A 16,432-nucleotide genomic window follows, 5' to 3' on the forward strand; every position below is an offset into this window, starting at 1 on the left:
GTAAAAGAATATTGTACTCATTTTCCATAAACTAACCACATGCAAATTTGGTATTACAAAGGTATTACACTCCTTGTATTCCAGCTGTTTCAATCGAAACTTAAGTGAATCATGGTGGTTGTTTTTGGTAAGATATAATTCAGAATCACAGGAGCTGTAAATTTAGAAATGTAAACCTACTTTGCCTTTTTATGCTTATTATAATATTGTATTATATATATATAACAAAACCAACCAGTGCTTAGTGGAATTGAATGAATGAATAAAATTAATGAAAAAGTAAAATTCAAAATAGTTTGAAAAGTTCCTCTCAGAAAATAATTTGAATGCGCAGGAGGAGCTGAGCCGCACTCGAGCCACACTCCATCAATGTGAGGAGAACATGGTGGAACTAGAGCGCCGTGCAGGACAGCTAAGCGCACAGTTGGAGAGTGAACGCGCCAGCGCTGAGGCAGCCACACTCGAGTTGGCATCATTGTCGTCCGCAGTGCAGACCAACACGGACATCATGCTGAAGGAGAAGCAAGAGTTGTCCCAGCAGGTGGCAAGTCTGGACTCACATGTGGCAACACTGACCAGCACACTGCAGACCAGGGAGGAGGAGTTGGCAGCAGTGCGGGCAGACTTTGACAAGTACAAGGTACGAGCGGCGAGTGTGCTGCGGAAACATCAGAGCTCGGCTGCTAGTCAGGCGGAGACAGACGCTATACAACGAGCGGAGGAACTGCGCCAGCTCAACCAGACACTGAAGGCCAAACTGGATGAAACTGCGTACGATTTTTTTCGTGTCATTAGCATTCTTTACAGTTTTTGTAAGAGAACAGTCAAAACCTTAGTCTTGTTTTGATTAATTTATAGCACAACTGGGCTGAATGGCAGGGATCCAGGATGTATATAATTTAGAATCAAACCAGCGAACTACAGATTTAAAGCCAAGCATTAAATATCTAATATGTTCTGCGCAGATTAGTTTTGAATTGGTTGATTCTTGCAATAAAACTGAATCTGGTTTAATTGAGCCACTGACAAAGTGCACTGAAATAGATTATTTAAAAAAAATCGATTTTGGTTAAACTCTGTGTGTATTGTATGTTTTTTTACATTGTTTAAGACTGTGGGTATTATTCTCATGGTATTTCAGGAGTTTAAATTCAAATTTAGTTTAATTATAAATCATCCAAATGTCAATGATTGTATTCAAGGAGAGCTCAGTTTTAATGATAATGTCTAACTAATTTAAGTATAAATTTTACTGTAACAAGAGGTAGGCCTAGCATTTTAAAAGTTGAATTAAATTTTTTTTTACATTTTTATTGATTTCTGATATTGGTAGCAGTTATTTTTATATCCAGCCAGCCCATTATAAATTTTCATTTTGAGCCCTAAAAGCCCCAAAAGACTAATACAGGGTTTCACATTTCTTAAATGCTCAAACATTACTCCTTGTGACCCCAGGACGCGCATAGACAAGCTGCAGGGCGAGCTAGTGTCAGCCAATCATGAGAGAGAGGCTGCTGAGACGCGATGTGTCAACCTCAACATTGCTCTGAATGACAAGACCAAACAGCTGGAGAGGGCTGTCGCTGAACACCGTTCACAGAAACTCAGTCTGGACACTCTAGTCCAGTGTTACAAGGTAAACTAAACAATTAGACATTCTTCATAATGTAGTTGTTTTTGGTTACAGTACCTGCAGACTGCCTTGTGGGTTTTGTTAATCCAGTAGGATTACGTACGTTTCGGCAAATATATTGCCATCATCAGATCCAGAACTTGAAGGTTAAAATCTTGATTTTTCGACACACATGGTCACGTCAAAGTTTAAAATAGAACACATACACAAAACGAACATTAAATACATGTAGGCCTACTATTAAAAAACCGAACAGGATATAATATGATGCAAGCATCTCTCTTGCCGAGTCTCGACTGGTGGTCGTCAGGTCCTGTGAACTGGACTCTGACCCCAAGGCATCCTGTATCATAAGTGTCGGTCTCTGTCCAGTTCACAGGACCTGACGACCACCAGTCGAGACTCGGCAAGAGAGATGCTTGCATCATATTATATCCTGTTCGGTTTTTTAATAGTAGGCCTACATGTATTTAATGTTCGTTTTGTGTATGTGTTCTATTTTAAACTTTGACGTGACCATGTGTGTCGAAAAATCAAGATTTTAACCTTCAAGTTCTGGATCTGATGATGGCAATATATTTGCCGAAACGTACGTAATCCTACTGGATTAACAAAACCCACAAGGCAGTCTGCAGGTACTGTAACCTTTTATTGATTAATTAGACATTCCATCCTCAATGTAACATTTGTCTCCAGACCAACAGATTGTGCTGATGTATATTACTGATTTATAACTTTTCAATTAAGTCAAACAGAAAGGAAGACTTATTGTAAGCTGTATCATCTTTTATCACTTTTATCACCCTATGAGAGGCTCAATTAAATGGTTCCGTTTCGAGTGCCTCAAGGATTAATTCTTGGACCATGTCTATTCATTTTATTTGTAAATGACTTAGGAAGTGTATAAAGAATTCCAATATTTCAGTATGCAGTTGACACAGCAATAATTTTCAAAGAGAAAAAAGATGTTGACATTAATCACACAATTACCAGAGAGCTCTATTCCCTTGAGGACTGGTTTACTGTCAACAGCCTCTCCATGAATGTATCCAAAACACAGCTGATACAATTCTCTGTCTCAAATATAAAAGACAAGATAACTCTTTATTCAAACTCAAATTTGATAGTTTCTCAAAATTCAGTTTATTATTTAGGAATAAAAATAGACTCTCATTTAAATTGGCAAACTCAAATTGAAAATTTATGAAAAAGACTTACTTCAGCTATAAATTTGTTTTACAAGTTCTAGATAGAAAAAAATTTGGTACACAAATAATTGCAGTATATCATGATTATTTATCTATATATTAAAAACATATTGACTTTTTCTTTTCCGAGTTGGTTTGGTCCTTCTCTCCAACCGATTTTCTTAATTTTGGTCTTAAATTAAAAGGTATGCACACACAGATTTACCATCAAGCACTATTGTTCTTTATCTACTGAGTTATTTGACCAAATAACATAAATTAGATTCTTTTAAATTCTTACTTCAATTAAAGATGTATATCATGAGTTATAATTAGCGAGTGCGCAGTTAACAGAAAAAAGATTGCGAGACAAGAAAATTATCTAGAATTTTCAGAACAGCTTGTACATACATGTACAGTGTCCCTTGTACAAGAATAGAGACGATGCCGGTGACTAACTGAAGCAACGACTCTTCAGGAAACCAACATTTTCAACCAATTATGAGCATTGTCTGTGATGTTGCTTTGCCAACCAATGTTGCATGCTCTCAAACGTAGCCAGACATATTTCGAGGCAGAAATCTCAGCTGTAAATAGTTAAACATGAACATTAAAAATTCAAATTAATTGAGTACATTTTTGTTCTGGCATTCCATGACTTAATTGTTTACCAGAGTCAATTGGAGGAGAAGGAGAAGAGTTTGCAGGAGCAGTTGGCGTCCCTGACCAAGGAACTGGAGGGAGTCAGATGTCAGCTGCGGGAGCGTAGCTTGACAGAGGAGCCGGAGACTGCAGCAGTGGCGGAGGAGCTCCCTGTAGTTGTTGGCGGGGGGGCCGGAATCCGACAAGAGCCCCCGCTGCTAGAGAGAGAAGACGGAGAGGCAAGAAAACACACTTTATGCGTAAATCCTTAATTTTTACGTTGAAAACATTTTGTTAGCATTCCGTAGATTTGTTATCCTATAAAGAAACACAGGAAATGTTAGGTTTTGTCTCTCTAGTTAATTAGTTACTACTGGGGATCACGCTACTCTAGTGGTAGAGTGGTCTTCAGCTTCCAAGGTCCCATGTTGGATGCTAATCTCCAATTGTGTATTTAATGTTGCAATCCTTGTTTAAATTCTTGTTTCATAAATTTATATTGAGACAGAATAAAACTACGACACAACTTGATTACATGCATAGTAATTATTTAAATGTTTTGTTTTTTATCATGTTTCTTGAAACCACAAATCCTTTACATCTTGAAAATTAAAATGTTGGCTATTAGGCTAGTATGATTGTAAAAAGGTTCAACACCAACGATCACAGCTGTAAAAAACTAATAACATTAAATATCAGTAACAGATGGCAGAAAGAATCTTTCTATAATTAGCTTTTTGATATTTGTTCGGTGATTTTTGTTATTCTATTTGTGTGAAACTTGGGGGAAATGTGACCAATACCGCTCACTGGTTGTTATTCAAATTGTATAAGACATTCTCAAAAATTTAGTGAATACAGGGAAAAAGTTTAATCTTGATCGGTGCCCTAGTTTTACCCAAGTAGGCAGAGTAAATTAAATTGCCATGTTGAGTGTCACCATCAGAAATTGAGATAAGACTTTTTTTCTTTCTTACGCTATGAAACTTAAAAATAATCCTAAACTTCATGATTGTGTGCAAAGTACTGACAAACCTGTATTTTATTAATATCGATTACTGTTTTGTTGTTATTATATAAGATTTTTTTCTCAAATTACCAATTTGGTGGGATTTTATTGATCCCGATAAATGAGTTTGACATACATACAATCTTATTTTATCCTTACTACCTAACTCATTCTTCCTTCTTCTTTAAGTGTCCTACTTTGTTTTGTTTGTGTTAAAATTAACTCTACACTTTAGTCTTCTATACCATATTGTTTTTAAATTAACCGCTAACAATAGCTTTGTGTCGCTCTAGGGTTCGGAGTACATCCCAGAGTATTCGCCTAGCAACACCCCTCCCCCCATCTCTCCTAAGCCGCTGCTACCACTGGACAAACTGTTGGAATCCAATGACAATCTCCACGGTCAGTCTTATATTTTTTACACATCCAATGAAACAAGATATGATCAACTACTTTGAATAGTAGACCCTTCTCATCCTATCGTAAAAATTCAGTGTTTTACTTGTGTTTTATGTTGGTATTTTGTTTGGAGAACACTGATGTCAGAATATGTTTCTTGTCTAGTGGATTTTACGGTTTGTGCTTTTTTTTTACTGGAAGAAAGCTGTTGTTTATTGTTTTATTTGGTTAAAATAGTTGTAACGTAAGTTAAATAACAAGTGAAACAAACAGCAAAAGGCAAAACGCCCCTAGATGAACCAGTCAAAACTAACTTTGAAATTGTGATCAGCGGATCCATAAGGATAATAAATATTTAAGGCAGTACTGTAGTTTAATTTATGATTCAGTGCAAATTTGCTTTATCATTGTCATTTGACACTACAAAGTGTGCTGACATAAATAAAGAGTTTAAGATTAAATGTGTTTATATTATCACAAAAATTTAGTTTTTCTTTGTAATTTTTTTTTTCAATGAAATTTTAATTGAAGCCAAAGTTAGTTTATGTCTGTATGTCCAGGAGAGAGGGAGTTGGAGGCAGAGTTGGCTCAGTTGAGATCTGAGCTGGAGCACAGTCGTGTGAGAGCCCAGCACCAGGCAGCACTGCTAGCTGACACTGAGCAGGACGCTGCCCGTAAAGACCACCTCATAGCTGTGCTGAAGCAGGAGATAGGACGACTGGAGCGATGCATCCAGCGGCAGCCTCACGCCAAAAACACTGAGTACTTGAAGAATATCGTTTTCAAGGTTATTGTTATTGCCTTTTACTTTTAGATACTTTTTAATGTTCCTGAAGCTGTGAAAAGTGAATTGAAATGGATAAAATAACGCCACACTCACCACAGCCAGTTGTCTTAATAGCGATAGTACTCGTAAGAACTCCCTTCACAGCAAAGATAACATAAAATCCATGTAAAGTGTAAGTTACTTTGAATGAGTGTGTCAATTAGAGTGGCAAGCCGAATGCGCTTGGGCAAAAGAAAGAACCTTTCTCCCACCTAATGAACCATTTTGTTGTTGGCAGTTTGTTACCCTGGAGGTGGGAGAAGACAGGATGAGATTGGTTCCTGTCATCACTACGTTGCTACAACTCAGTCCTGAAGAAACCCAACAGCTCACCACTATAGCCAAAGGTAACATATTTGTCAGTTGGTAGTGTTTAATTATCTTAGGACACTTAAATTTATTACTTAATGTGATATTCTAAGATAAAATAGATTTTGTATTAGATATTTTCTCCATCCTCGTATTCCTATGTGATTTATTGAATCATTAGTTTTTAAAAAATAAAATTATTTAGTTGGAAGGTATACCTGAATTGTCATAATATTAATAATATTAATCAGAGATATTTATAGGTAATACTAATATTATTACAATGTTGCGTCTTAAAAACAGTTATTTTAAAAACCAATTGTACCGTATGATACATCAAAATACTTTATAAACATTTTTAGAGTTTCTTTAAATATTTTCCATGTCTCGTGATGATGTAGCCTTCCTTGGCTTACTACTCCTTAAAATTTGCATTATTGTAAAAATAATAATATCATAAAAATGAACTTTTCAAAGATTTTTAAACAATAAAGTTGATTAAGAAAACCAAAAACAGAGAAAGAAATGCAAGGATTTCAAAATTAAGGAAGGAAAGAAATAATAAATCATTTCTATAATGAAATCCTTGCCTTTCTTTCTCTGTTTTTTTTTTATTTTTTTTCTTAATCAACTTTATTGTTTAGAAATCTTTGAAATGTTCATTTTCATAAAATTATTATTTTCATAATAATGCAAATTTTAAGGAGTAGTAAGCCAATGCTACATCATTACGAGACATGGGAAATATTCGGGGTCAATCTCAATGTCTGCCCACTATGAACATCACCCCCGTATGTTCCTTGTGATAATAAAATCTAATAACATTCATGGTACCAGCTTTGACTATTGATACAACTTCTGTATCCAATAGTCAATGGTACCGGTAAGTTTGCTTCCTAACAATCAGTGAAGGTATATTGAATGCAATATCGTAAAAATGTTATAGGTGAAACTGAGCAAATGTATTACGCTCTTGAAATTTGTTGAACTACGATGTGAAAGTAGCGAGTTTTACCTTGGACAGAACAGTAAGATTCTTATAATTGTTTTTGAATGGGTGAGCATGAACAGGGATGCACTTACATAAAGTACACTACTGAAAGTGAATTTAGATTTATCCATACAGAAAAAGGTGGTTTATAAACTAGAGGTAACAATGTAAAATAATATTGGCCACTTTGTAAATATTTTCTTCAATTTTCTTAGATCAGTAATTCTTTTAAGGAAAAGCCATGTGGCTGATTAGGGGTAGTTTGAATAGATAAGGTACTGCTAGCTCACTTAAGAAAATAATAATTCTGTGGATCGTGGATACAAAGTTGTTTTCTGTGACCTTTTTTATAAATAAAGCAGATAAGTTGCAATTTATCAATAATTTAAAAATTAATTTATAGATTTTTTTTTATGTTTATTATTTTCATGAGGTGACTCCATTCAGAGTTCTTAATTTTAATTATTTTTTTTTTAAGTTCTTAATGGTGGCTTAGTTTCCAAGTTAGTTTTAGTAACCAGTTTTAATTATTTATCCTGGTTAAAGAGTCAGTTTCTGGAAAATTCAATTAGCCTTTCTACTCTATAGTTTAAGATTGTACATATTCACCGTGAAACACAATCATTGTGTACATTCATTGTCTGTTTGTCATGGGTAAAGTAAAAAGCTATATCTTGCTTGTTTTAGCTATCGACATAAACTAGTTCCTTTTATTTTATCACTTCCCCTGTACATATTTTACAATGATCACTGATCAGACACTTGCAATTGTTTTTATATTTCATTGGAACATTTATGTTTGGTTGCAAATTGATATTTTCAAAATAAATTAGTAAAACGATTCAAAATGTTTCCAATAATATCAAAGGCGTATACAAATAAATGTTGGTACATTATATAATTTACCAAGTAGTTAGTTAGCGAGGTACACTATTAGGTACTGCCAAGACAGGGAAATAATATTATTGTATTAGAAATACCAGAGTACTTGTTTGATATTTTAATTTTATTTAGGCCTGCTGATTACATTAAGGTAATTAAGGTGATTACATTAACATTAAGGTAATCACAGTTACTTTACTTAGAATTTCATAGTTTAGTTTACAAAATTTAAATAAATGAAAAAATCATGTCATTTCTTCCATGTGCGTCTTGATATATTCTGTATTACTTATTTGATTTTGTTTAAAATGTTTGATTATAATTTTGCTGTTGCATGATATTTAGGATATAATATGTTTTTTTGTTTTTTTTTTACTAGGATATTATGTTTAATAATTATTTTATATTCATTTTGTTCTGTATGTTTATTGTTTACATACATCCTAACAAACAGTAGTGTCGAAATAAGATTCAGTAAATAAAAATATCAAAAAAGAAACTATGGTATTTCTTAAATGAATATTACAATACTGTATGCTTTTGTTAGTAAAAAATATACCTACAGTATATTAATATTTTTACTAATAATACTTGTAAAGGTAAGGTAACTCTTTTTATAATGTAATGTGAATACAATTTGTAAGTTGATATTGTTTGGCCATATTTGGTGAATGATGTTCAGGTATGAAGTATGGTAATGGTGTCAGTTGGATACAAAATTCAGCTGTGTCAGAAATAGCTGCTACAGAGGTCACGTTTTTGCTGACCTAGGGTCAGAAGCTCATATCTGATAGATTGTTAAATCATTCTTTTGATTAATACAGCACATCTAGACCGCAGTCTTCTTGACTTATTTATGTCACATAAAACTGAACTTAAGACCCATTCTCTTTACTATGAAATTTAACTTATTTTAATCTAATAATAAAGTTATATATGTCAATTTTTAAATTTGGTTTCCAAAACTCTGGAAATGCTAGTGTTGTATTTGTTGCTATCTAAAAAGTATATGTACTTATGTTGTAACTAATCACACAATACACAATTAAACGTAGGCATACATTGGTTTATAAAAAATAACTGTAATTATGTGGTACATTGTCATTAATTTTTATTGGAGTCACAAGAATAAAATCATGTGTTAGATTGTGCTGATTCACATTCAATTCAAAGTTGAGCTTGATGGTTTAAATTATATTTTACAAAATTATCACAATTGTAATATAAGATATGGTGTATTTAAAATTGGAAATGTATGTTTCCGCAGGACAAAGCCCTGAAGGTGGAGGGGGGTGGAGCAGCTACTTGCCTGTGTGGAGATAAGAACAAGAACATTCCCATCGCATGATTATTCGTCTGTGCCTTAGTTGCTGTGCTTGTGATAACCGGTTCATAGGTGAACTGTGGTAGTTCTCACGATTTAGATTTGCTACTTATGTAGTTTTTCCTTCAATACCATTTTTAAATATTCCAAATAATGTTTCCTAATGTAAAGTTATTATTAACGGACACGTTGTAAATGAAAGTTTGTTAAACGCTCATTTAAATTGTAAAATGTTGAGCATTAATATTATTTGTAAATAGTTTTATTGTAGGCCTACACATTAAGAGCATAAATACACAAATAGTATTAAGTGTATTGTTATTTTATTAATCCAAATTGCATTTTATTTTTGTAGTGTACTTTGTATGCTTAATTATAGTTTTAGTGTTGTCAATGTATGATCTGGGCTACATATAGTAATAATGCAATGGAAAACCTAAACAAAATGTGCAGAGTACTGGTTCTCACCATTATAATATTTCCCTTTCATGAGTAATAATGAGTCTAATAGCTGATAGAAGCCTTGTATTTCCCTTACAAATTCTGACAAATATGCATGTTTCTCAGTAGCCGTGAGTACTACTACTCATGTACTGTTTAAGTAAAGATTCAACTATTATTCTGGTATAAAAAACATGTTTGTTGGTAAAATTTAAAAAAGTAAATTTTAAGCTATTATATATTATAACCTTATGTAAGGGTTACTAAAACTCTTAACGCAAAAGTGTTTTTCACTATTAAAAGACAAAGGGGTGTATCAGAGTCAAGATAAATATTTGTATGTATCATTGTAAAGCTTGAGTTCGAATTATTCGTTCAGCTTGAAATTATTTATCTATTTTTTGTAGCTCAAACTATTTTCACATGATTATCATTTACTAGTACACCTGTTGCTCGAATTCGAGCAATTGCTAAGTATTACAGGCGTTATTTCAAAACTAATAACAGTCATAATTTCCGAAAAAAGTCTACTCAAAGATAATGTTATCAATCACTCCACTCTAGTTATCGAAACTGAAAACGAACTCACTCTGAAAACAAATGCTCACTCCACTCCAGTGTTGTCTCTGAAAACAAACGCTCTTGTGTGTTAAAATGGTATAAGATTACCTGTTTCTGTCTATGATCCTAATTTGTAGTATGAGCTACCGGTTTCGATGTTATAACCTCATCATCAGGCTCTTGTCACTCTTGCGAGGTCGTCGAGTTTTACAAACACACAAAACACTGACATTTAAATAAATAAAAACATTGACGGATACGATACGAATACTATTTAACATTTAACATAAAAATCTGGAACTAGTTCCCACACGACGCGGCACGGGCAAACGTTTTGTCATGGCTCTTGTGTGTATTATGAACAGCTGCAATTAATACAAATTTGTCTGTTTAGTGTTTAAGTACACAAAATCTTTCCTTCATAAGAAGTACATTGGGATTTTGATGGCCTGTGGGGCAAAGCCCGAGGACTTTTAATGCAGGAATTGTTGAAAGGGGGGGGGTCTACACAACAAATACTTAATTACGACACCTCGTTTGTAAAAATCCGTCCATTATTAACGGAGGAGTAGTGTTTCGTAGAAATCGCCTTCACGTATTATATATAAGGAATTCCTTATTCTGTATTTATAAATTGAAATTTTAACCAGCTACCTTTTGCAGAATCACAACAATCGGTGTACCCCACTCAGATTGATCCACTTTCTCTATTATGTCTTCCTTTTCCAGTTTAAATAGTTCGTTCTCAACAGCTTCTCGAAGGGCGTGAGGTACCGGTCTGGCTTTCAAGTACACAGGTTTTGAATTATCCTATTCCTGAAACCGCTGATCTTAGTAACAAAGCTACACAGGTCATCACACACCATTCTACACTCATCCTTCACTCATATTTGGGTTAAAATACGCACCTAGGGGGCGTCCCCATCTCAATCATTGATAATTGATAATTATCTAGCAGCTTTATTTGATTGCTGCATATAAAGTAAGACTGTGGTCTCGTGGCTGTGCTGTTAACAAACCAGTTTACCTAATTGTGTGAACAGTGATGGTTGTAGTTCTAGCCCATGAATTTCACATTGCAATGATTATTTTGATATGTTGGTATCTTTTTGTAACATCACTATGATCATTGGTACACTGGAACCAGACTAGATATTTGCTGTTAAGTAACCAAGCACATAAGTGTTTTGGTGTTAATGAACAATTAGATATTTATTGCCAGAAATACAGAGTGTCCTGTTGATTAATTTACCAGATATCAGTCATTTTAAATGTTTTTTTCTAAAAAAGATTAACCTTTGAGTTTGAACTTAGTCAACCGATCTTTTTGAAACTCGGCTTATATGTTAATGTAGATGAGACTTATATTCAAAATTTACTTTGTCTAGTTTATAATTTCAAAATAGCGGCCTTCAAAAATTGTACAAGTCTAATCCAAGTTAGAGTAAAATCAATCTCCGATTTTCATTCCAGCAAGTTTCTTATTCAGGAACCTACAAAACAGTAAACAACAGCTGGGTAATCTATATTCTCTATACATAATACAATACGGGTGTTTTCCTGTGACATCTCTTTATGTGACATAGCCTTAAAATACATTAAAAAGGGGTAAAAAAGGGGAATTAAGTAGAGAGAAGAGAAACGGAGTAAAGAGTAGTTAAACACCGTGAGTGATGGACGCCGAAGACTGGTAGGATGTCGATGACCGGCTTCACTTTGAAATACAATTGTGGTTTAGAGGGGGCCCAACAATTTGATTCCCATCAGAAATGCGATAGAAGCATACACGCCGTCAGGTGAGTTATGGTTAATCTAGTAAAGAGGAAAATAGACCTTACTGTGGTGGGAAATTTGAGCGGGCTTAGCAATCTAGTTTGAATCATAAAAGCAGGAGTCTATTTACAATTGTTATTGAGACTAAATAATAATATTACACTAAAAAAGATGGTGATTTATACCGGGTGTCCCATAATAGGCCCCCTGGTTGATTTTTAAACGGCTGCATATATTCGACACATGTTACTAGAATCAAGAATTAAGAAGTATATTCACCATTAAGTAATACATGATCATAATAGGCTTCATCAGTTATTCATTAAAAGACAGTACCAAGATAATAATAATAACAATAAAGTAAAATCAATATAAATTGAAAGAAGTAACAACAAAATTAATAAACAAGACAAAAACGTTTACAACAACAACAAGATATACAAATACTAGGGTACCGGTAATGTAAAGTACTGTTAAGGGTATTTTGAAATTCACCCCCAATAGGGGTTGCTGCTTAAAATGTTTAAATATCAACCCCTATTAAGTAGCACATCATTAAGAAGCCGCCAACCTCTTTTTTTTTTAAGAAAGAAAGATTTAAAAGGCCATTAGTTTTAAAAATATATCGGCAAAAACCAGAGGTCTCTATCTCAACCCATTACAGAAAGGCAGCCATGTTTTTTTCATCGGCATGAGAGAGACCATGTAAAAATATACACCAATATACCCTATTAGCGTTTTTATTGGTTGTACCAGGGAAACTAAACTCATTATTATTGTAACAAGAAAGTAAAAACTACTTTTTGATCAGTATGACGATTTTGCCCCGTACGGTACCCCAAAATGGGCTATTTTGGGGGCAAAGATTTTGAGCTGCTCTGCTCCCTTTTGGGGTCCCGGGCAAAAATGTCATACTGATGAAAAATAAATAAATATAGGATGGAGAGGACACAGCTAACTCACCTGATGAAAGGTTGCAGATGAGTCAAAGAACACATAAAATCACACACATAATTTACTTAATATTTCGCCTCTTTCAGAGGCTTCTTCAGAAGTAGGCCTAGATGGTAGTTACTACCATCTAGGCCTACTTCTGAAGAAGCCTCTGAAAGAGGCGAAATATTAAGTAAATTATGTGTGTGATTTTATGTGTTCTTTGACTCATCTGCAACCTTTCATCAGGTGAGTTAGCTGTGTCCTCTCCATCCTATATTTATTTATTTAATCCAAGCTAAATGCTTTTTCCTAAAAACATACTGATGAAAAAGTAGTTTTAACTTTCTTGTTTCAATAATAATGAGTTTTTAGTCTCCCTGGCCGCCTAAACAATTAACCTAAAAAATTAAAAAAGGTCGCCATTCTGTAATGGGTTGAGATAGAGACCTCTGGTTTTTGCCAATATTCTTTTAGCCCTTAGGGAATTCATTCTCCCAATAATTTTGGCAAATCGACACACTCTAGCTTCATTTTGATGTAATATATGCCTATAGTTTTATTTGGTCAATGGCCTTAAACAATGACAACAAATTTTACTATCAATTTAATAATATACTGTAAAGATTACCCTCAGATGATTTTCAGAGTATCAAAGATTAGATTATATGTAGATCTTTAAGAAGCTGACAGACCGAGGTATTTTAAGGCGAAGAGGAGTAAGAATGTGTGTTGAATGGATGAAATGACAGCTTTGTTACTAACTAACGTGTAATAAACAAAGTTGAGACTGATATTTGCTGCAGCCTGGATGACGAAGTACTTAGAGTGTTTAGTTCATTAGATTGATTGACTCACAATAAAATATTTAACACTACTTAAATCTTGTGGAGCAGTTTTACTGTTGGGTGTGATTCGGACTATGGGTAACTGTTCTAAAACTTCTCTCTGGACACGAGACACCATAGTTTTTGGTATTCTACATCAAATCGTTACCAAAGAAATCATTCCAGTAAAGCTGCTTTCTGATTTTGGACCAAAAATTGTACTGAGATCACCTCATAAGCTCAATCCTGCATAAAATTGTCAAGGGGTTGTCTTCCTTCTTCTTCTTGTCACTGAACAGTACTTCATTACCGTATTACTTCTCACTATTTCACAGTCACGTAATTTTTTATGATATTCTCCTCTGGTGTCATGAAATGAAATGTGTTTATTGCCCTTTGAATTTTTACAAATTTTTGACAATGTCATAAAACAGCTGTTATAAATACAATATAGCGAACTAGACAAAATGAGACATGTTACAATACACATTTTAAATATTACAATTGATTATTCTTATTCCTAAGAAAGTTTTGTGGTTTTTAGAATAATCGAAGTGATAAAACCCCATTACCAACAAAATCCAACAGTACTTTAGTCAGTTTGCTAACTCTACTTAAAAATTAATGCATTTAAAAAAAATCATTTAGAGAATAGCATGATAATATGGCTTTTAAGAATTTTTGACAGTCTGAAAAAATCTAGTAGCAAAATTTTTATTCCTTGTATTGTGAACATGAGAATTTTGTTTAAGTCGGGATTTTTTAAAATATATGATACAGAGTCAAATAAATAAATTTTAATCACTGTTGGAATTTGTAGCTGAATGAACAAGGGGGTTACAGTGTTCCTGTAGGGATTCATAAGATATAAAATTCCAACCAACTTCTTTTTTAAGACTAAAATTTCCTCTCCATGCTCCCCCCTGCAGTGGAGGACCTCTAGAAGAAGACTTTGAGGGTGATGACGTCAATGAAATTATGAAGAATGAATTCACTCAGGCCTCTATCCCAATGTCTTGTCTTGGCATCTTGACTATCTACAGACAATATGTGTTAAATTCCTTGCTACACATACAAAACAACGTCTCTTCCGTCTCTTCCTATGGAAATGGAAGATTACAAGGTGTTCACTAAACCTACTAGTAGGAGTCACAATTTTTGCAAGCAAGCTCCATGATGCAGTGGTTCGAGAACAACTCGCCGAGTCGAAATGCCAGAAAAACTTAATTTGTAAATTTCTCTAAAAGTTCAGCTGAGAAAAACAAAAACAATTTCCTTTTGAATGATGTTGAGCTCGAAGCAACTGATCAGGTTAAGTTCTTGGAATTGGTGCTCAATAGAAACCTGCGCTTTCCATATTGACGCTGTGAGTAGAAGGGTTTCTTTCATTTTTCATTTTTTTATTTTTTCCTCCCGCCAACTTTTTAAGTTCGCAAAATATGATATTTTAATTACAGCATATTATGGAGTAATTATACCGCACCTGATGTACAGTGTCGATGTGGGGGGTGAGTGTGGGAAAATGTCTTTCCTTTTCCAACTCCTGAAGAGGGTAGTCTTTGGTTTGAAAAGAACATCTTGCAGGCAATACTTAACTTCATTGCAAAGTTTAACACGTTCACTACCGAGCGTCGCCGCGGTCATTGCCACGGACCGAGGTATACAATTTAATCTATACATAGACCGGCTGTCCCTTGGTTAACAGTACACGCAGACCACGGGCGAAAATCTGCTGGGATATCTTGAAATATCCCAAACGTAGCATATATGCGACATTTCATTTTTATTTATGTTTTTATATAAAAGTAAGAAAAAAACAGATTTTTCAAGAACAGTTTATAGTTGAACAAATATAAAAGCTACATAGGATAATGTAGCATACATACAGCATTTACATACATACATTGATGCAGCAAAGTAAATACCCTCACCGCAGCAAACCTGCAGACTAAGCGAATTTCCATTTACCTGGCTGGATTTATACTAAAATATTCCCTAAAAATTGTCAGATTTATTTCCTATTTAATTAACATTAATTTTAGTGAGTATTTAAGTTTGCTGCTACAGGGAAGATATTAAGATGTGTTTTTTTTTTTTATTGCAATGTCGATAGCTTAGTATTAATTAAACAAAATTTCCATTATTCTCCGTAAGAATAACATAGGAATTTTAAATTTACAATTTTTTAATTATCTCCGTAACCGTTGGACATTCAGTAAAACAACGCTTCAATATACAAAATTTTTTCTTTATGTTTTATAAAATGTTTAGTGTAATATGGACCTAACTCCCAAAAATATATGAATGTTTGTCAGAAATACTGTTATCAAGTATATTTTAATTTAAACTAATTTTATTTTTAACTTAATTGAATTTTTTGTAGTTTTTTATGCATTAGATTGATAAAATAAAGCTTTATCGTTTATCGGAACAGGCGAATTTCTTACTTGAGCACTATTTTAAGTTTCCCGCGAGAGGAAATTATACCATTACACACCCATTGGCTGTTCCATTTAGTGTGTTTATCCCCTGCAGTATTGAGCATTCTCCCCATATATCCGTTATTGTTAAACTCTATTATTTCTGCTTACATTGATAAACAATATAAAACAATGTATTGAGTAAAAATTTATTATCAGTTTGAATATATTTTTTGAATAAATTTTGTTTTTAATTTATTGTTCTTTCAGTTTAA

The 16,432-nt window shown here is 33.7% G+C and overlaps 1 protein-coding gene across 1 annotated transcript in view; it reads left to right on the top strand.

Annotated features, from left to right (window-relative positions):
* LOC128992212 (GRIP and coiled-coil domain-containing protein 2) overlaps nucleotides 1-9,512 on the top strand; it is a 30,034-nt gene extending 20,522 nt beyond the window's left edge. The window contains exons 12-18 of the mRNA XM_054415677.1: nucleotides 335-771; nucleotides 1,456-1,636; nucleotides 3,495-3,701; nucleotides 4,765-4,873; nucleotides 5,431-5,657; nucleotides 5,935-6,043; nucleotides 9,146-9,512. Coding sequence (XP_054271652.1) covers nucleotides 335-771; nucleotides 1,456-1,636; nucleotides 3,495-3,701; nucleotides 4,765-4,873; nucleotides 5,431-5,657; nucleotides 5,935-6,043; nucleotides 9,146-9,201 — 1,326 coding nt within the window. The 3' untranslated portion in view covers nucleotides 9,202-9,512. The remainder of the gene's footprint in view (nucleotides 1-334; nucleotides 772-1,455; nucleotides 1,637-3,494; nucleotides 3,702-4,764; nucleotides 4,874-5,430; nucleotides 5,658-5,934; nucleotides 6,044-9,145) is intronic.
* The last annotated feature ends 6,920 nt before the right edge of the window (nucleotides 9,513-16,432 follow it).

Source organism: Macrosteles quadrilineatus, unplaced genomic scaffold (genome assembly GCF_028750875.1).
Source record: "Macrosteles quadrilineatus isolate MER2022 unplaced genomic scaffold, UCM_ALF_1.0 Scaffold_4__1_contigs__length_99947679, whole genome shotgun sequence".
Taxonomy (NCBI): Eukaryota; Metazoa; Arthropoda; class Insecta; order Hemiptera; family Cicadellidae; genus Macrosteles; species Macrosteles quadrilineatus.